The 21,295-nt window shown below is 46.8% G+C and overlaps 1 protein-coding gene and 1 pseudogene across 2 annotated transcripts; one reads left to right on the top strand and one right to left on the bottom strand.

Annotated features, from left to right (window-relative positions):
• LOC103783499 (MHC class I polypeptide-related sequence B-like) overlaps window positions 1-21,295 on the top strand; it is a 150,299-nt pseudogene that overhangs the window by 67,478 nt on the left and 61,526 nt on the right.
• LOC100979338 (putative HLA class I histocompatibility antigen, alpha chain H) lies at window positions 17,092-20,772 on the bottom strand. 2 transcript variants are annotated; one of them, XM_055113326.2, is made up of 8 exons: window positions 20,342-20,772; window positions 19,948-20,217; window positions 19,430-19,705; window positions 18,569-18,757; window positions 18,350-18,466; window positions 17,877-17,909; window positions 17,688-17,734; window positions 17,092-17,520 (listed from the first exon to the last, which is right to left on the bottom strand). In XM_055113326.2, exons 1-7 carry the CDS (start codon window positions 20,622-20,624, stop codon window positions 17,691-17,693), a joined length of 1,212 nt encoding a protein of 403 aa, XP_054969301.2. In that variant the 5' UTR covers window positions 20,625-20,772; the 3' UTR covers window positions 17,092-17,520; window positions 17,688-17,690. The 2 variants fall into 2 exon arrangements, with proteins under 2 accessions (XP_054969301.2, XP_034817576.3); XM_034961685.4 differs by having other exon boundaries at window positions 18,569-18,844; window positions 20,342-20,639.

Below are 21,295 nucleotides of genomic sequence, written 5' to 3'. Positions count from 1 at the left end.
GATCAGTACAGTAGTCGGGGGAAATTCTCTCAATCCCACCCTGCACTACCCTCACCTCTGCAGCTTTTTGCCTATTTCCAACTCTCAGCTCCTTCCATCCCCACCCCAGCCCAGCCCTCAGGGCTCCCTCTCTCCAGCCCTCCCTCTGCCCAGAGCAGCACAGTCCAGAGTCCTTGAACAGGAATTCCCCCTCATCTAACAGTTAATCATTTATTAGTGGGGACAGACACCTGGTCGTCTCTTTCCAGTGACCCCATATCCTCATTCAAGGCATCCAGATATAGCCCCTGAGCCAGGGATCTGTATCTGCCCTCCAGAGGCCTATGCCCAAGACAGGTTGCTCCCTGGGATTCTCAGTACAGGTGGACTTAAGCTAATGGGCTGGAAAAAGAGAAAACGACGTCGAATTCCTCACTTACCATGAGATCTTGCAACACAGGTTCTAAGGGCCTCAACCCCTCTACCCTGGCTGATGCTCCCTCCTCCACTCCCTCTGACCAGGGCCCTGAGCCCCCCACACAGCTGAGCTGGCCCAAGCTGAGGAGTTGCTTGCACAGCAGCTGGAGCTGGACCAGGCCCTCCTGGAAGGGAAGGAGTGGGTGGGGGCCCGGGCCCTGGTGCTCAAGATCCAAAAGCTAAAGAAACAGATGAGGAGGCACTGAGAGAGCCTGGGAGGGGACACCCAAGCTTCCCAGCAGTGCCCACAGCACCCTCCATGCCTGGAACTATTGTGCACCACCCCCCAGGAACCCCAGGATCAGAAACACCCCAGCATCTCCCAGGCCAGAGAAAGCAGAAGAGACTCCACAAAGGGGCTGGCAATTGGCAGGTAGTGGGGGAGCCAGGGCTCTGCAGTCTTAGTCCCATCCCTTTTTGACCTCACAGCAGGGCACCAAGGCCTTGCAGGAATTTACCCTGGGCCATGCCCTAAAATAACCTCACCCCAAATAAAATAAAAGGAGAGAGCACCCACACATAATGCAGATGCACTTGTGTTTCATTTTTAGTTGTGTTAAAAATTCTGACAATCAGGAATGGGGGTTCAGGAGTGGTGCTGAGGCAGAAGACGGAAGCCAGGGGGTGGGGGAAGAGGATGTCAGGGGTGGGGTCAGTAGAGTCTCCTTCACCCCCAACCTGCAGTCTCCTCCTGAAGCATGGTCACATGCCAGAATGGGCTAGTCCCCTACTGTGTCTGTTCAACTGAGGGGAAAATGTGGCATGGTGAGAATAAGGCATGAAAAGGAAAAAGTGAGGCAGGAACACACGGCACACATGCAGATGCTGGTGTACTGTGTGGGTTCAGAGGACAGACTTGGGAGTGGGGGAAGAGATGTAATATGATGAAAGAAAACAGATACCCCACATAACGGTCAGAAAAACATCCCAACACGGCATCAAAGACCAGGGTGCATGAAGCAGCCAAGTGTCCATTATGCATCAGGTGCCCATGACAGGATAGGAGACAAACATATTAAGGAACTAGGAAGACCTAAAGGGCTTCATGACATCAGCACTCACTGTGGAGGAGATGTCTGTCTCATCAGGCAGCTCACTATCACTGACCTCAAAGCGATGCTGCCCATACTGAGGATCCTGGCATTATTGTCACCTGACACAAATGTGATGGTCAAGCCCTGTGCCACCTGGAAGGGGATAGAGGGTAGGATAGGACTAGAAGACCCAAAGAGGGAAGACTCTCAGAGGGAAGGATGAGGATGTAAAGTGTGAAAAGATACAGAAAGTAAGGAGGTGGGAGAGTGGGTGTCCCTCTGGGTGTGGGGCTTAACTGCTGCAGGTAGGTCTCAGAATCCTCATGCATGTCGTAGGTAAAGGCAATGCTCATCTGCTCCATGTCCATGGCTCAGCCAAATAAGTTGGTAGTCAACAAATTGATCTTATCTTTTGGGGTCATTCTCCAGCAAGTGCAGAACAGTAAAAAAATTTAGTCACCTGAGGTGCATATCTTGGCTTCCTGGCCAGTTTTCCCAAGGCCTCCACTGCCACCATGCACCCTGGGTGCCCTCCACACTCTCCAAGTGTCCAGATGTGTATGAGGAGTTAAGGGCAGGAAGAACTATTGGATCGTGGATTTAGGTGCCTTTTTCCACCTCTGCAGGTGGCAAGGTGTGGATTCATAAGCTGGCATTGAAGCGAGCTCTGTCCTTTGTGAATAGTTGTTTGGTCACCCACAGTCATGGCTGAGCCCTGAGAATAAGAGAAACTTGTCTAGAAAAAGAAATTGTGCTGACTCTTAAATAGACATTTCTGGTCTGCGTTTTATTTCAAGTGTCTGGGAAGAGATAGAGCGTGAGATTCAGGAGAGAAGGAGAGGTCTGTCTCGATGCATTGACACAGCACAAAGAAATTTCCCCTCCTCCCCCACATCGCCCCACCAGTTCTCAGTGAGGGACAGATTCACAGCAGTACTGAAAGGGCTGGGAAGAGATGGGGAGACATCTGGGGCCAATGTTCAGGGGTTGACCCTGTGGGAGGACACCTGCCTTCAGAATTAGAGCCCACATGTGATGATGTAGAGCTGAAGGGTGATATCAGGGAGGTGATGGAGAGTGCTTTGGGGTTTCCTGATTATGAAGAGCAGAGGTCAGTCTGCTTCCTGGGTAAAGTGACTGCTGGGGAGATTGGATCGGATTAATGAAGAATAAATAAACGGGGAATGAGGATAAGCAAGCATCAGCATCTCCTGCCATCAGTTCAGACTGACTGGGGAGGTGGGATAGTTATTGACTCTGTTGTGTGGTTCCCCCTAACTTCCTGGTCTTGGGGCACAGATGGGTGGTGCTGTTCTTGGTCAGGGCAGCCTCAGCTCCACCCAGGTAAGGCAGTGGTGGCAGAGAGAGTTAGGGGAGCACCTGTGAAACCGACCAAGGCAGGGATGGGAGCCCTCTGTGCAGCAGGAGTGGATGCAGGACCTGCCTGGAAGCAAGAGGATGAGGGAACCTAGTTGGGTCCTGTTCCCTGCCTGTGTTCACAGGGTAACCAGTAAGGGAGCTGGGGTACGGAATTCTTTCATAGGTTATCTAGCCAGAGATATGTTTATAGACATATTCTTTCATGTTTATATTCAGGTTTGTTGTCACATAGACATTTATCCATGCGTGTTTTATGTTTGTTACTTTAGAATGGCTCAGTTACAAAATCTTAATGTCTTCATTCCTGCTGCCTCTCTACACACACATACACACATACACACACATTCACACACATGCTATGCAAACATGTCTACCTGTATCTACAAAGAGAGATGTTATTTTATTTTTAAATTTTTAAATTCGTATATATTCATGGGGCACAGGTGCAGTTTTGCTACATTGCTATATTGAGTTGTGGTAAAGTCAGGGCCTTCAGTGCATCCAGCACTGGAGACAGATACATTGACCCCAACAAGAAACTCCTCTATGATACACTCACTGCCAACCACTCTTACCCTTCTGGGTCTCTATTGTCTATCATTCCACATGCTGCTTTCATGCATAAAAAGAGATATTAATCAGATATATCAGAGTGATAACTTGAATTTTACTGCACTATTCTTTCAGCTTCTTTGCACATTTGAAAATATATACAATTATAAGTTGGAAGAATGAGGGAAAAAAAAGAGCGAGAGAGAGTGCTGAATCTGAATAGGCTAGGGGTTGGGTATCACTAGGAACCATAATTGATCTCTGCCATTTTGAAAGTATGGCCCCCTGAGCTGCCTTCAGAGAGTCCTGGAGGGAAACCTGTTTTCACAGTAATACCAAGATGCCATTTGCCTGTTTCATTATGTTGACTTTTCCATTAATGCTGCAAATGCCAAGGTCGGTAACACACCCAGCACCTTAGCAGAATCAAGGCAGTGGCTCCAAACTGCAGTCCCATTTAAGAATGCCTTTGATGGAGCAGTAAAATATTTATGTTCATTAAATTTTGATCCTTGAGTACATGTCTTTAATATTCTTTGTGAGAAAATGGGAGATATGCCTAAAACACTTACTGCACAGAGAAGCAGGATGGTAGCCTTGAGAAAGGGCACTTGTGTAGACTCAGTTATGAGTTCAACCAGCAGATCCCCCTCACCCACTGAAAGACAATTGCATTATTTCCAGTTTATGGAAGTAATTATGAATAATTACTTCCAGGAGTATTATGAATAAAGCTGCAAGAGTATTTGTATACAGGTTTTTCATGAACATAAAGTTTTACCTTGTTTGAAATAAGTGCCTAGGAGGGCAATTGCTAGTCATATGGTAAATTGCATGTTCAGTTTGAAGAAAACTGCAATATCCACTTCCAGAGTGGCTGTACCATTTTAAAATCCATTCCTACTAGCAATATGAATGATCCAGTTCCTCTGCAAACTGGCCAGCATCTGTTGCTACATTTATTTTGTATTTCAGCCATTCTCATCACTGCAGTTTTAATTTGTATTTTCCTACTGGATAGTGATGTTGAGTGTCTTTTCATCTGCTTGTTAGCCTGGTGTTTATCCTCTTCAGTGAAACGTCTGTTCATGTCTTGCTCATTGCCTATTGTTTATTTGGATTTCATTTTTACTGTTGAGTTTTTACATTTCTTCATATATTGTGAATGCAAGTCTTTATTGAAAATGTGGTTTGCAAATATCTTCTCTCATTCTGTAGCTTGTCTTTTTATGCTCTTCATAGGTCTCTCACAGAGCAACAGTTTTAATTTTGATAAGATCCAGTTTAGTAACTTTTTCTTTTGGTGTTATGTGTAAGAACTCTTTGTCTAGTCTTAGTTCTGATGGCTTTTTGTTAAAAGATTTGTAATTTTAATTTTTTAATGTATCTGTTATTTATTTAAAAAAAATCTTGCCTAGGCTGGCCTTGAACTCCTGGGCTCAAGGGATCCTCCCACCTCAGTCTCCTGAGTAGGTGAGAGTACAGGCCTGTGACACCACACCTGGCTCAATGTTTGTAATTTTAACTGTGTGTTTTACATTAAAGCCTGTGATTCATTTTGAGTTTTTTTTTTTTTTTTTGTATAAAGCGTGAGGTTTGGGCTCAGCTTATTTTTTTTCCACTGTGGTTGTCCAGTTGCTCCAGCACCGTTTGTTGGGAAAGCTCTCCTTCCTTCATTGAATTGTTTTTGTGCTTTTGTAAATGTCAGTTGAGCATATTAGTGTGTTTTGCTCATTTTCAGTTGAATTGCTCATCTTCTTACATATTGAGTTTAAGAACTTGCCACATTATTCTGGAAACATGTTCTTCAACACAAATGTAATTTGTGATAAATTGTGAAATATTTTCTGCCTGTCTATGGCTTGTCTTCTCATTCTCTCAATGTCTTTTGGAGCACTCAAGTTTTAAATTTTAACTAAGCCCAATTTCTCTCTCTCTTTTTTTTATTTGGATCATGCTTTTGGTATTTTATCTAAGAATCTTTTGCCTAACTACCCAAAGTAACAAAAATTTTCTCCTGTATTTTCTTTTAGAAATTTCATAGTTTTAACTCATAAATTTTAGCTGTTTAGGTCTCTAATTTGTTTGAGCTGATATTTTATATAGTGTTAAATGTAACATTGTGTTACCTATGCAACTTCGTTGAAAATCAATTGACAAAAAAAGTAAGAATGTCTTTCTAGATTCTCACTTCTGTTCATTGATCTCTATGTCTCTCAGTTTCACACTGTCTGGATTATTGTAGTTTCATATGACATTCCATTTTTTTTTCAAATTTGTGTTGGCCCTTCTGCATCCTCTGCATTTTAATATACATTTTTAGGATTATTTTGTCAATTTTCTTTCCTTTTTTCTTTTTTTTTTTTTTTGAGACGGAGTCTCGCTCTGTCACCCAGGCTGGAGTGCAGTGGCATGATCTCCGCTCACTGCAACCTCCGCCTACCGGGTTCATGCCATTTTTCTGCCTCAGCCTCCCGAGGAGCCTGCCACCACGCCCGGCTAATTTTTTGTATTTTTAGTAGAGACGGGGTTTCACCGTGTTAGCCAGGATGGTCTGGATCTCCTGACCTCATGATCCGCCCGCCTCAGCCTCCCAAAGTGCTGGGATTACCGGCATGAGCCACCGCGCCCGGCCTATTTTGTCAATTTTCTATAAAATCCCTGCTGGGATTTTGATAGGGATTGTGTTGAACCTATAGATCTACTGGGGGAGAATTGCCATCTTAACAGTATTATCGAGCTTTCCAACTCGCATCTCTCCATTTATTTAGACCTTTAATTTCTCTGAGGAATGTTTTTTTATTTTCAGTGAACAAACACTGCTGTCTTCCTAAATTTATTCCTATTTCGCTCTTCTGGTAACTACTGTGATAGGAAAGTTGAGATTTTCATTGCTTCTATAGAGAAATATGTTAATAATTAATTTTTATATTGATTTGATATCCTATGGGCCCTTCTGGATTCATTTATTAGTGCTAGCCAGTTTTTATCTGCTTGTGAATTCTACAGACAGGGTCATGTTATCTGTGAATAGAATTGTATGTTTTCCTTTTTATCTGGATGCCTTTAATTTTTAATTTTCTGCCTTATTGCACTGGCTACAATCTCCAGTATAATATTAAATAAAAGTGGTGGGATTGGACATCCTTGCATTGATCCCCATCTTAGGAGAAAAGCATTCAGTCTTCAGTCTTTCTTCATTAAGTTTGATTTTAGCTGTGGGTTTTTTATAGATGCCCTTTATCAGAGTGAAGAAGGTCTCCTCCATTCCTATTTTGTTGAAACTTATGAACATAAGTGATGTTAACATTTTTGTCAACTGTTTCTTCTGCATCTTTTGAGATAATTGTGTCTTTTTTTCCATTACTACAGTGCATTCCATGAATTGATTTTCAAATGTTAATCCAACCATATGTTCCTGGGATGAATCCCATTGGTCATGGAGTGTAATCCTTTTTTATGTGGCTTTGTATTATCTGCCAATGTTTGTTAAGGATGTTTTCATTTATGTTTATTGGTGACACTGGTGTATGGCACTCTTTTCCTGTGAGTCTTGCTGTGACTTTGATATGAGGGTAATGCCAGTTCTGTAAATGGGTTGGAAAGTCTTCCCTCCTCTCTTCTTGTCTGAAAGAGCTTTCAAAATATTTGATAGAATTCACCAGTGAAGATATCTGGGCTTTGGCATTTCTTTGTGAGAAGGTTTTTCAATTTCTGACTTAGTTCACAGTTCTCTTCAGGTTTTCCAGTTAATTTGGGTCAGTTTTGGCAATTTCTATCTCTGCACGAATTGGTCCTTTTTATCTAAGTGGTCTAACTTATTGGCTTCAGGTTTTTCAGAGTATTCACTTATAATGTTTTTTAACTTCCTAAGGGTCATTAGTGATAATCTCTCTTTTGTTCACAATTTTGGTAATTTATCTTATTTCTCATAATCTCTTTTTTCACTGTTGGTCAAGAAAACAGACAGAGGCAGCAGATGGAGATGTGACAGATTCTCTAGTGGGAAGGCTTTGATCATAATACCTGGCAAGCCAGAATGATGCCAGCAACCCCAAAGGAGCTGCCAATGGATCTTGACAGGAAAATCACTGACTCTGGATTGGGCTATGCTCAACCAGGGGTAGATGTCAATGCTTCAAGGGCTATACAAGAACCAGAAAAGAAGAGGTTGCACCAATTTGGACTGCAGAGTCACACTTTTTTACACAAGAAAACACACTTTACAGCCTCAAACGGCCAACAATGCAGAGGGACATGTCCTCCTCAGGGGAAAATTTGATAGAAAATTGAAATGGTCAATTGAAACATTGTTTGTCTAAAAACTGCCAATCTAATTGTTGGGCAATATAAACATGAAGGACTGGCTTTTATATCTTCATGAATGTGCTCGCTGTCAACATGAGTGGGGCTGCAAGAATAACTCCACTAGGTAGCATCCTCTCTTTTACCTGATGGATCAGGACGATGCTGTTACGACGATACATACAATTCTTCTGAAGGGGAGAGGATGCTGGAATAAAGACTACACTTCACCTCAAATTTATTTTTTCATATGTTATGCCATAGTACCAGGAATAGGGATGTAAATAAAAGTGCCAGAAACAGGAATTATCCCTAAGCGAAAAACCATAACTGTATTTTTACACCTTTATGTAAGAATTCTCAAGTATTCATTTCATCTGGAAAAGTTAGGATTAACAGTAAGTAGAGTTATATAGCCTGGTGGTCTGATAGCCCCCACTAGTTCCTTACCTATATAACCTACCCTCTATGATCAAGACTAGACTGAGGGAAGACATGCTAGAATACTATTGCTGCCTGCAGTCTAGGCCAGCCCAGCAGACAAACCTAATGTCACTCCCAAACCTGGAAACAACTGATATAAAGGGACAGAGGGAGGAATAGTGGCTGAGGGTAAGTGAATAAATCAAAGGGTTATATAATGAGAAAAATTCAATATTAGCTTAACTCCTCAAAGGTGGTGTGAGCAAGAGAAGATATTGTCACTTAGGTCAATTATACTGGATGCCTAAAAGAGTAAAGCCGTATGTCCCTGAGACCATTCTTGTTTTTGGAACCTGGTAAGATTGAGTGTTGTCAGCAAAGCTGAGTGATTTCATTCTGGGAGACATATTCATACAAGAGGATGATAAACTGGCCTAATTTTGAATGAATGGATGAGACTCTGATAATATGCCAATACCTCTTTACTGTTACAATCCTTTTTCCTGTAAAAGATATGTGGTCAAAGAAAAGTGGGCAATCTGAGTTATCACAAAAACATTTAGTCTTTGTCCCTGGTTTCTCCTAAAAACCTTAGACTCTCTTGAGTGATAAGAGTGTCTTTAGAGTACTGATGAGAAGATTCTTGGCTGAGTGGATCCTGGATATCTTAAGAACGGTGGCTAGCTGCCAGAGACACATACCTGTGATGCGAGGGTTATCTTTTTCCATTTTGTGTTGCTATAAAGAAATGTCTGAGACTGACTAATTTATATAAACAAGGTTCACGTGGCTCAAGATTCTGATGTCTGGAAATGTTTGCACATTTAGTGAGGGCCTCAGGCTGCTTCCTCTCATGGCAGAAGACAAAGGGGAGCTGGTATATGCAGAGATCACATGGTAACAGAGGAACAGAGAGAGTAGGAAGTTGCCAGGGTCTTTTTAACAACTAGCTGTCTTGGAAAATAATAGAGCAACAATTCATTCATTCCCGAGAGAGGGCAGTTATCTCTCTATTCATAAAAGATTGGTCACCATGACTCAAATGGTGGCCATTAGGCCCCACGTCCCACAGTGGGTGTCAGATTTTAACATGAGGTATCAGGGGATAAATGTTTATATCATTGCATCCCCTCCCTAGCCAGCCAAAGGTCATGTTCTTCTCACATTGCAAAATATAATAATCTTCTCCCAATTGTCCCAAATGTATTAGGTTGTTCCAGCATCAACTCAAAATTCCAGAGTCTCATCTGAGACTCAAGGTAAATTCTTATAGCTTTGAGCCTGTAAAATTTTTTTTAAAAATGTTATTTACATCTAAAATATTAATACAACAGTGGAAGAGACATTTCTTGTACATTTCCATTCCAAAAGGTATATAAATGGGCCAAAAGAAATGAATGCAGTTTCCTCACAAGATTGAAACTCATCATGGCAGACATTAAAACTTAAAAGTCTAAAAGAATCTCCTTTGACTCTATATTTTGAATCCAGAGCACAGTGGCTGGTGCAACTGCTGGGCTCCTAATGTCATTTGCAGCTCCACATTTATGGCTTTGCTGAACATAACCCATATAGCTGCTGTCATGGGAGAAAATTGAATGCCTATGGCTTTTCCAGGCTGAGGTTGCACATAGCCAGTGGCTCTACCATTTAGTAGTCCTGGCAGGGGTCCTGCTGCTGCAGCTCTGCTAAGAATTGTCCTGGGTATTAAATTTCCCCATTTAAATATCAGTTCCAGTTTTGGGTCGTTTCTTTGCTCACACATATGCACATAGGCTATTACAGGCAGCCAGACCAAATCCTGAATTCTATGCTACTGAGAAATTTCTTCCATCAGATACCCTTAATCATCACTCTCAAGTTTAAAGTTCCACAGATCCCTAGGGAGGTGGCACAATGCCTCCAAGAACTATCACAAGAACAGCATGAAAGAGATGATTCTAAACCATTCATGAATGATCCATCCTCATGAGCCAATCATGTCCCACCAAGCACCACCTCCAACATTAGGGATTACAAGTGAGCATGAGATTTGGGTGGGGACACATATCCAAACAATATCAGGGGTCATGGTGGACATGAGGGTGGGCTGGTCTCTCCACTTCTCACATGTTACCAGGGACATAGACACATTCAGATGCCTTGGCAGAAAGAGAAGACAGAGGCCCTTGAAGTCTCAAAGTGGAGCCATGAACAAATCTTGCATCTCAGTCCCTCACAAGGCAGTCTTAGAAAAAAAATAGTCATGAACAAATTCAAGTCAGTCATGGTAAGTGGTGACACTGAACAGCCCACCACACATTGAAAAATTCCAAATCAAAGACTCTAGAGCCTAGTTGTGTCCCATCTGCCCCAACTCCTCCTTCACTTCAGGCCCTCTAAGGTGTCACTTTTACAAGACTTGAGAGACACATCAGAGCCCTGGGTACTGTTCCTGTTTGGGGTGGAACAAAAACAAAGTCTGGTCAGAGCCCACAGGTGATGTGACTAAAGGAGGAATTTTGGGGTGGCTGTGCTCCCCCATGGGCTCCTGTCTACACTATTCCAAGGATCTCAGGAATCACTCTCCCACCCCTACCACACTTACTTGAAGCCTGAGCATAGCTGACTCCTTTTCCATATGAGGAAAGAAAACAAACTGTGAGAAGCCAGGGAAGAGGCAGGGCCATGAGATCCTAGAGGAGTTTCCAGAACTGTGAATGCAGACCCAGGTCAGGATCAGGAAACCCGAGGGAAGAGGATGTGTTGAAGCTGAACCAAATGTCCTTTTGACATCTGTCCTCAGCAGGAACATTCTCCTGATTTGTGACTGCTGGGAGTCAGGTTCCCATGATCACAATCAAGGTGATAAATTTGTCCTTCAATTTCACAGGTGCTTTACAAAAGAGTGAGAGTTGACAGGGCATCTGAACAGGGTAAATGTGTGTGGAGATGGTGTCTCACAACTAGGCAGGAAATGAGCCAACTTCCATCTGGAGCTTGAAATCCACGAATGGAAGAAGAAATCTTGGAACTCACCCCTTTCCTACCTGTGGTCTTATTCTTCCACATCACAGCAGTGACCACAGCACCTAGAACAACCAGGACAGTAACGATGCCCACGATGGGGAATGTGGGCTGGGAAGATGGCCCTAAGAAAGGAGGGGAACATGAGGGGTCCTGACCCCCAGGCCTCAGCCCTGACCCTGCTGAAGGCCTCCAGAAGGGCTCCTGCTTTCCCTGAGAAGAGACATGGCCCCTCATTCATCTCCTTAGCCCATCTCAGTGTGAGGGGCTCTGGCAGTGCCTCCTGCTGCACATGGCATGTGTATCTCTACTTGTCTCTAGAAGACAGCACCACAGCTGCCCACTTCTGGAAGGTTCTATACCCTGCAGGTCTGGTCCCCACAAGCTCTGCGTCCTAAATTTGGTCCTCCCCATCCCACAGTTGGGTCACTGTGATTTCCACATGGTAGAAGCCCGGGACCCAGCACCTCAGGGTGGCCTCAGGGTCTGAGATGGGGTAGTGGATCACACATGTATTCTGGGATTCTGAGGGGAAGAGTAAGAAAATTCAGGCACTTTGCATTCCTCATGGGACACTCCAGCAGCACCCATGTGACCATCCTGAGAATGGATAGGACATCTGGGATGGGGAAGGGAGCACAGAACCCAGACACCTCCTGGCCACAGGCACCTGGGATAATCTCCTATTCCTTGGAAAGTTAGTGTCTGAGGCGTTGAATAATTTAGAGTCTGCCGAGTGCCTGGGATTGCAGGCACGCGCCACCACGCCTGACTGGTTTTCATATTTTTTTGGTGGAGACGGGGTTTCGTTGTGTTGGCCAGGCTGGTCTCCAGCTCCTAACTGCGAGTGATCTGCCAGCCTCGGCCTCCTGAGGTGCTGGGATTGCAGATGGAGTCTCGCTCACTCAGTGCTCAATGTTGCCCAGGCTGGAGTGCAGTGGCGTGATCTCGGCTCACTACAACCTCTGCCTCCCAGCCGCCTGCCTTGGCCTCCCAAAGTGCCAAGATTGCAGCCTCTGCCTGGCCGCCATCCCATCTAGGAAGTGAGGAGCATCTCTGCCCGGCCGCCCATCATCTGAGATGGGGGGAGTGCCTCTGCCCCGCCCGCCCAGTCTGGGAAGTGAGGAGCGTCTCCGCCCGGCAGCCACCCCGTCCGGGAGGTGGGGGGCAGCCCCCGCCCGGCCAGCCGTCCTGTCCGGGAGGTAGGTGGGGGGCAGCCTCCGCCCGGCCAGCTGCCCCATCCAGGAAGTGGGGGGCGCCTCTGCCCGGCCACCCCGTCTGGGAAGTGAGGAGCCCCTCTGCCCGGCCGCCACCCCGTCTGGGAGGTGTACCCAACAGCTCATTGAGAACGGGCCATGATGACGATGGTGGTTTTGTCGAATAGAAAGGGGGGAAATGTGGGGAAAAGACAGAGAAATCAGATTGTTGCTGTGTCTGTGTAGAAAGAAGCAGACATGGGAGACTCCATTTTGTTCTGTACTAAGAAAAATTCTTCTGCCTTGGGATGCTGTTGATCTATAACCTTACCCCTAACCCCGTGCTCTCTGAGACATGTGCTGTGTCCACTCAGGGTTAAATGGATTAAGGGTGGTGCAAGATGTGCTTTGTTAAACAGATGCTTGAAGGCAAAAAAAAAAAAAAAAAAAAAAAGAATGCCCAAAATGACAATTTTCTGACTCAAGCATCTACAAAAATATTTGCCTAATCAGGGTGCTTTGGAATTAGAAAAATGTGAGTCTCACATCTTTGTCTGTACAACTAGCTTAGCGTCATGACAATGATTTGGTTTGATGTGATAGGTGGAAATGGTTAACTTCAATCTAGGAACAAGATTTTTCAGTAACTGGCTATTCAGTGGGCATCCTGTGATCAGTTTAACATCTTTCACTGTGGTTTTTAATTAGATGTGGTAGAAGTGATTTGGACTCCAGTATGATTCTGAAAAACACTGTTATTTTGTGCTTCTAATGTTGCTTTAAAAGCAGCTCTTTCGTGTTTTCCATTCTTATTGCTATTTCATCACTAGTTATTCATTTATGTCTTTTCATTTAATTTATTTTGCTCAACAATGCTTTTTTTCTATTCTGTAAAAGTTTAATTCACTTGTATGTGTGGTAAAATGTGAGCAACATATCAAATTCTCAAATTCTTTGCAAGATACTATTGCCTTGCCTATCAGATTGAACACTGTGTATCAGAAAATGTAGAGAGTCGCCAACTAGCCAAGGATCAAATCACCTATTTGTAGCCAAGGCTGTTTTTCATGGCATCCTGGTCCTCTCACATGGCTCCTTAAAATTGGCTGTGGCTTGTTTTTTGTGGTTGTTTGTTTGTTCGTTTTGAGATGGAGTATGGCTCTGTCACCCAGGCTGGAGTGCGATGGCAGGATCTCAGCTCACTGCAACTTCTGCCTTCCAGGTTCAAGCGATTCTCCTGCATCAGCCTTCTGAGTAGCTTGGATTACAGACACACACCAACACGCCCAGCTAATTTTTGTGTTTTTAGTAAAGACGAGGTTTCACCATGTTGGTCAGGCTGGTCTTGAACTCCTGATCTCGTGATCCACAGGCCTTGACTTCCCAAAGTGCTAGGATCACAGAAGTGAGCCACCGTGCCCGGCCAGCTGCGGCTTTGTTTTACTATGAGTAGTTATCGCAAAGGATGCTTGTGATGAACTTTGGCATTTTCTTTTCTCTTTCATTTCCAAATAATCAATCAGGAATGGCACACAAGGTGCATTTTGAAAAATACCACTTAAAGATTTGTGGGCCAGGAGTGGTGGCTCATGCCTGTAATCTCAGCAATTTGGTAGGCTGAAGTGGGTGGATCACCTGAGGTCAGGAGTTCCAGACCAACCTGGTCAACATGGTGAAGCCCGTCTCTACTAAAAATACAAAAATTAGCTGGGAGTGGTGGCATTTGCCTGCAATCCCAGCTGCTCAGGAGGCTGAGGCAGGAAAATCCCTTGAACCTGGGAGGCGGAGGTTGCAGTGAACTGAGATCACGCCACTGTACTCCAGCCTGGGCAACAAGAGCGAGACTCAAAATATATAAATAAATAAATAAAGTTTTATGATCAAGTAACTAACTACCTGGATATCCCCTCCTGGCATAAGAAACAGAACCTATGAAGCCACCCTAGGCTGTTGTCCAATCCTATCCCCTAAAAGGAACCTATGTCTTGAGTCTTGTATTTGCGATTCCTTGGCATTGTCACTGAAGATTTTTACAATAAGTATATATATATACCCAAATCACAGTTTGACCTGTGTTTTTTTTTTAACTTCCCCATACAGAGAACTCACACCGCATGTACATTATGTGTTGGAGAGTTATCTCTGATGTGGGAGGGTGCTTATCCTTTTAATTTTTTTTTTTTTCTTTTTGAGATGGAGTTTCACTCTTGTTGCTCAGGCTGGAGTGTAGGGGCGGGATCTCAGCTCACTTGATCTCAGCTGCTTGGTTCAGCTCCATCTAGCATCTTTCCCCACACTGTCACCCCCAGCACCAGGGGACTGAGGGTTGATGACCTGGTACACCACCGCCTGGGTCTGCTGCAGTGTCCTTTCCTGTCTAGTCCGCACTCAAAGCTGACCTCTTCCTATATTATACCCAGAGAGTGGGCCAAACAATATACTTAGATGTGGAATGTGGTGTTGCCAGGACCCAGAGAAGCTCACCAGGTAGTGTGCTTCCTTCCTTCTGTTGAGGATGCAAGATGCAAGTTTGTCTTTTACTTTGGAGGGGACAGCCCTGCATGCCCCTAACCACTGGACCCATAACACTTCACTGCAGTGGCCACTCTTGAAGCTCTGTAAGGTTAATCTTCACCTTCTGTAGTGCACACGTTTTGCCAAAGAATTCAGCATACTTTCCTCCTCCTCTTGCTCATCCATCCCAATCTATGTGATATTGCCAATGAAATGAAGAGATTTAGTATTCTGTGAGATGTCTGATTTGTCCAGATCTCTTAAGGTGATATTTATAGAAGGTTGAGGAGTTAAAGTAGCCCTGAGGCAAGCTATCAATAAATGTATTATAAATCCCATGTGAATGTGATCATTCCATATCCATTTTCTAAATGGAATGGGAAAGAATGCACTCACCAAATGCATGGCTGTTTGCCATGTGCCTGAGGCCTTATTAATCTCCCCAAGCAGTGATATCCAGCCAGCATGGCAGCTGCAATCAGGACTCCTACTTGGTCAAGTCTGGAGTAATTCCATTCATTCTTTATCAGGCTTCTTCAGGGACAGACTGCTGAATTATATGGAGATAATAGGCAATCCCAACACCACCCCCCATCCTTCAGCTCTCTAATGGCAGTGCCACCCCTACAATACCTGCAGCACCCTCCTGAAGTCCCACCTGGGGCACAATATTGCTTCTGGCTTGGCTGGGATGAGGGAAGTTTTAGATGATTCCCTTTGAGCTTCAGCACAATGATAGCCCTTACTCTCCAGACTAGGGATGTAGTGTGGGGGTGACCCTCTTTGCCAGTGCATCAAGGCCAATTATGCATGTGGAGAATGGGGAGATAACCAGGACTCGGTTTATGAACCCAGTGGTCCCACAGTGGGCCATAATGTGTCCAGGTTTATTTCCTGGCCTCCTTAAGCCCCACTGTGGATTCTGAATCTGAAGCTTGGCTGAAGTCTAGGAATTGAGACTGGGATCATGACTTCGTATTTAGTCAAACACCGTCAGTCTCCTGCTCCTCAATTCTTGCATTCCCATCATAGATATGAAGCAGTGCCCTCGCTGGCTGCCCATCTGTTCTGATGCTGGGACACCACCTTTTACTAACCTTTCCCAAAACTCCATGAAGGTTGAGCCCCTTTGGCTGCTACTCTGGGTTCTCACAGTAACCGTGCCCTCTATCTTTTGCAGGTCACTGCAAAGGAGGGTTCCTAAAGCATTCACTCCTGATCCTGAGGGAGGTGGGTGCACTCACTCCAGGTCTCAGGTCCGCCACAGAAAAGCAAAAACTCCTCACATTCAAAACTGTCCTGGGCCACATTCAGCCTGCGAGCTATGGGTTGGACAAGCTAGCATCTAGAACATATGTACCACAACGCCAGAAATTTTTCTGTTTTCACCTTAATGATGCTTTCTAAATGCAAAAGCAGTTATATCCCTAGCAGACAACAAATGTCAGTTGAATGAATGATCACTGTAAAGCACTTCTCTATTCTGAAGCCAATATCTTTGTTAAGGTAGCCTCAGGGCAAATGCTGCTTTATGGCAGCTAAAGAACAACATCATCTCATGTGGACATTGATGCCGCCAGTGCTTTTCTCACTAGGACTGCTTGTGTGTCCTCCCTCCCTACCTCCTCCCACACCAACCCTCCTGCACACTGCAGCACACAACCATATTTTTCTCTTCAGGAAAGATAACCCTAGGCTTATGGGTACAATTTTCCAACCACGTATGAATCTAAATTAGACTCTGCTTTGTAAATCCATGAGTTCGGATTGGAGCCAGCACTAGGATTACTACAACTCAGGGCAGGAAGAAGAGTAGGAGAGCCGAAGAGGAGCTCCAACAGAAAGTTCCCTATGATGAGAAACTATGGGACCCCTCCTCTCTGCAAATTTCAGAATCTGCTTCCTTTAAAAAGATTGGAGGCAAGATGAAAAATACAGCCCAGGAAAGAGCCCTGGGAGGAGGGCAAAAACTGGACAGGTCTGAAAATTAGTCTCGATACCACAATGAGATTTGTATGCAGGGACCACCGTAGGTGACATCCAAGTCCCTGTGATCACAGGTGGTGGGGGGACAAGGTTCTACTGAAGGACCAAGGAGAATGAAGGAGCAAAGATGACCCAGCTGAGCAGTGACCACATAAAGTCCATACTGGCCTGAGCACCCACTAGGCACAGCCCCATCTATTCTCCTCCCCTGCAACAAATCAGCACAAGAAACACATGGACTCTGGAAGGTTCTCATGTGTTCCATTTACTTTGTCTCTCAAATTTTAGGAATCTTCTCCTTTAATTAAGTCATCAACCTCTCATGGCAAGAATTTGAAAAAGTAAATGTTTACTCAGATTCTAATTTTAAGAGGGAAGTAAGAAGTTACAGCTCAGTGCACATAAAGTTGAGAAAAAGATGGAGACATCTCAGCCCCGCCTCTCTGGAACAGGAAAGATGATTGGGGAGGGAACACAGATCAGCGTGGGGAAGAGGGTCATGGTGGACATGAGGGTGGGTTGGTCTCCCCTCCTCCACACATTATGCCTACAGGAACACAGACACATTCAGGTGCCTTTGCAGAAAGAAAGTCAGGGTTCTTCAAGTCACAAAGGGAAGGTGTGAACAACTCTTGCCTCTCAGTCCCACACAAGGCAGCTGTCTCACACTATAGAAAAAATATTCATGAACAAATTCATATCTGTCACAGTAATGGATGACACTTTGGCAGCCCATCGCATGCTCAAAACATCAAATTCAAAGAACCCCATAGCACAGCTGTGTCCACTGTTCACCCCCAACACCCCCCACACATCAGGCCCCCCAAGGTCTCACCTTTCAAGCCATGAGAGACACATCAGAGCCCTGGGCACTGTTGCTGCCTGGAGTAGAATAAAAACAGGACCTGGTCAGATCCCACAGTAGATGTGGCTAGAGGAAGAATTGTGGGGTGGGTGAGCTCCCCCATGGGCTCCCAAACACAATATCCAAAGGATTTCAGGGATCAGCCTCCTTCATACTTACTTGCAGCCTGAGAGTAGCTCCCTCCTTTTCTATCTGTGGGAAGAAAATGTCCTGTGAGATGCCAGAAAGAAGCCAGGGCCTTAAGGTCCTAGAGGAACCTCCAAGTCTTGGACCCCAGAGAAGTTTCCAGAAATGTGCAACTGCAGACCCAGGGCGGGATCAGGAAACATGAGGAAAGCAGATGTGGGTCCTGGACCAACCGCCCTTCTGAGGTCTGTCCTCGGGGACCTTCCCCTGTGACTTGTGACTGCTGGGATCAGGTCCCATCACCACAGTCATCAAGGTGATAAATCTGTCCCTCATTGTAACAGGTGCTTTACAAAAGAGTAAGTGCTGGCACACAGGGCCCAGGCTGGGTAGGCCCATGAGTGTGGATGGTGCTTCCCAGTAACCAGGCAGGGCACTTCTACCTGGGGCTTGGAACTCTCAGTGAGACAAGAAATCTCAGACCACACTCCTCACCCCTTCCTTACCTGAGCTCTTCTTCCTCCACATTACAGCAGCGACCACAGCTCCAGTGACCACAGCTACAAGTAGAACCAGGCCAGCAACGATGCCCACGATGGGGACGGTGGGCTGGGAAGATGGCTCTGGGAAAAGGGGGGAAGGTGAGGGACCCTGACCCTGCTAAAGCTCTCCAGAGAGGCTCCGGCTTTCCCTAAGAGACATGACACCCCCATCTCCCTCCTTACCCCATCTCAGAGTGAGGGGCTCGGGCAGACCCTCATGCTGCACATGGCAGGTGTATCTCTGCTCCTCTCCAGAAGGCACCACCACAGCCGCCCACTTCTGGAAGGTTCCATCCCCTGCAGGCCTGGTCTCCACGAGCTCCGTGTCCTGGGTCTGGTCCTCCCCATCCCGCTGCCAGGTCAGTGTGATCTCTGCAGGGTAGAAGCCCAGGGCCCAGCACCTCAGGGTGGCCTCATGGTCAGAGATGGGGTGGTGGGTCATATGTGTCTTGGGGGGGTCTGACGGGAAGAGTCAGAAAATTCAGGCATTTTGCATCTGTCATGGGACACTCCACCAGCACGCATGTGGCCATCTTGAGAATGGACAGGACGCCTGGGGTGGGGAAGGGAGCACAGAACCCAGACAACAGCCTGGACACAGGCACCTGGGATAATCTCCTATTCCGTGGAAAATTCTAGTCCCTGAAGAGGGAACAGCGACTTCTGGTCCTGACCTGAGTGGAGGCTGAGGGACTCAGAAGAGCTGGACTCAGACCCCCACGCACATTGAGTGTGAAGCAGAGAACAAGGCCTGAGAGGAAAAGTCACGGGGCCCAAGGCTGCTGCCAGTGTCAAAGGGAACCACTCATCAGTATTCCAGGGATTGTCTTCCCTTCATTTCCTCACAGATTTCATCCCTTAATTGTGTCAGAGAGCAGGGCGGACCCTCAGAGTCACTCTCTGGAAACCCAGGAGGATTCTTCTCCCTCAGGACCAGAGGGAGGGCGATATTATAGTGTTGGTCCCATTTGTCTCCCTTTCTTGTGGGAGGCCAGCCCCGGAGATCTACAGGCGATCCGGGAGGCGCCCTGTGGCCCCTGGTACCCGCGCGCTGCAGCGTCTCCTTCCCGTTCTCCAGGTATCTGCGGAGCCACTCCACGAACTCGCCCTCCAGGTAGGCTCTCAACTGCTCCGGCCGACGGGCCGCCTCCCACTTGGGCTTGGTGATCTGAGCTGCCACGTCCGCCGCGGTCCAGGAGCTCAGGTCCTCGTTCAGAGCGATGTAATCCTTGCCGTCGTAGGCGTGCTGTTCATACCCGCGGAGGAAGCGCCCGTCGGGCCCCACGTCGCAGCCATACATCACCTGCATGGTGTGAGAACCTGGCCCCGCCCCCGCGGTCAGCCAGGTCCCCCGAGCCCCGCCCTGCCCCTACCAACCCGCGGGGATTTTGGCCTAAACTGAAAATGAAACCGGGTAAAGGCGCCTGGGCCTCTCCCAGGTCAAGGGACTCGGGGTCCCACGGTTTCGGGGTGGATCTCGGACCCAGAGACTCGAGGCGACCCGGCCCTCCGTGGGGGATGGGGAGGGGTCGTGACCTGCGCCCCGGGCCGGGGTCACTCACAGCCCTCGCTCTGGTTGTAGTAGCGGAGCGCCATCCGCAGGTTCTCTCGTTCAGTCTGTGCCTGGGCCTTGCAGATCTGTGTGTTCCGGTCCCAATACTCCGGCCCCTCCCGCTCCATCCACGGCGCCCGCGGCTCCTCTCTCGGACTCGCGTCGTCGCTGTCAAACCGCACGAACTGCGTATCGTCCACGTAGCCGACGGAGATGAAGCGGGGCTCCCCGCGGCCGGGCCGGGACATGGTGGTGTAGAAATACCTCATGGAGTGGGAGCCTGGGAGCGAGGAGGAGCTGAGACCCGCCCGACCCTCCTCCCTGCGCGGCTCCCCGGGTCCTGCGCCCCCGCTGGGCGGGCCCCTCGCTCCTCCCGACCATTTCCCTGCAGACCCTGCACTCACGCGCCCAAGTCTGGGTCAGGGCCAGGGTCCCTGAGAGCAGCAGGAGGAGGGTTCGGGGCGCCATGAGCACCATCCTCGGCGTCTGGGGAGAATCTGAGTCCCGGTGGGTGCGTGGGGACTTTAGAACCGGGACCGCGGCGGCACCGATTGGCTTCTCTAGAAACCCGACACCTAGTGGGAATGAGAACTGTGTCCGCTTCGTGAGTATGGAGGAAGAAGGACCCGTCTCAGGTGGTGAGAATAAGAGAAACTGCGGAGGTGGCGAATCCCCAAGGCGGGGCATCCCCAATCCATACACCGCCTTCGGGGCCTGAGACCCTGAGAGCCACGCCTGGGGCCCTGGGACTTCGCCCTGACCCCGCTCCTCCTGTGCCAAGCGCTCTGTCTCAGTGTTTCCCTGAGTCTTGGCCCAGGAGCTGTCTGAGAAACCAGGAAGAAACCCTCGGCATGGGCCCTGTCCCTTTCCCTTCACTTTTCATCCCGGAATCTCCGTCCCTGAACTGGACTCCCTGTCCACCTGGACTCTTCTAGAAGAAAACTCACCCACGGAGTTTGGTGACAGAGAGTGAGCTTGCTCTGGGAATGGAGGTGTAGAAACTGTTTTTGTTTTCCTTTTTGTTTTTTTTTTATTGGGAAAAGTTGTGCCTGAGTGCATGAGACAGAATAGAGACCAGTTTATTTATTTATTTGTTTATTAAATACATTGGATAGCAGAACCTTGGTAACCCCTGAATGATCAGGAATCTAATCGGTAAAAAATGTGACTTTGGCCCCATGATGTATAAATGTGCCCAAAAGCGTTACAACAGGACTCACAAAGCTTCTAAGTTTCACTTTTGCGGTGTACCTGTGACTCCCGCTTGTCATATTTTAAATTTGCCATCATTCCATAGCTCTGAGTTTCTGTGTGAGTCCAGGATATTTCCTCAATACAAAGTAGCACACCGTGTACTT

Source organism: Pan paniscus, chromosome 5 (assembly GCF_029289425.2).
Source record: "Pan paniscus chromosome 5, NHGRI_mPanPan1-v2.0_pri, whole genome shotgun sequence".
Lineage (NCBI taxonomy): Eukaryota > Metazoa > Chordata > Mammalia > Primates > Hominidae > Pan > Pan paniscus.
This window is presented reverse-complemented; position numbering and strand designations above follow the sequence as displayed.

Coding starts and splice junctions, on each gene's coding strand:
- LOC100979338 (XM_034961685.4), bottom strand. CDS start 20,624: ATGCCCCGCCTTGGGGATTCGCCACCTCCGCAGTTTCTCTTATTCTCA. Junction 20,218..20,341: donor CCTGACCCAGACTTGGGCGC/GTGAGTGCAGGG, acceptor CCTCGCTCCCAG/GCTCCCACTCCATGAGGTAT. Junction 18,845..19,429: donor GGAGACGCTGCAGCGCGCGG/GTACCAGGGGCC, acceptor TCTTCCCGTCAG/ACCCCCCCAAGACACATATG.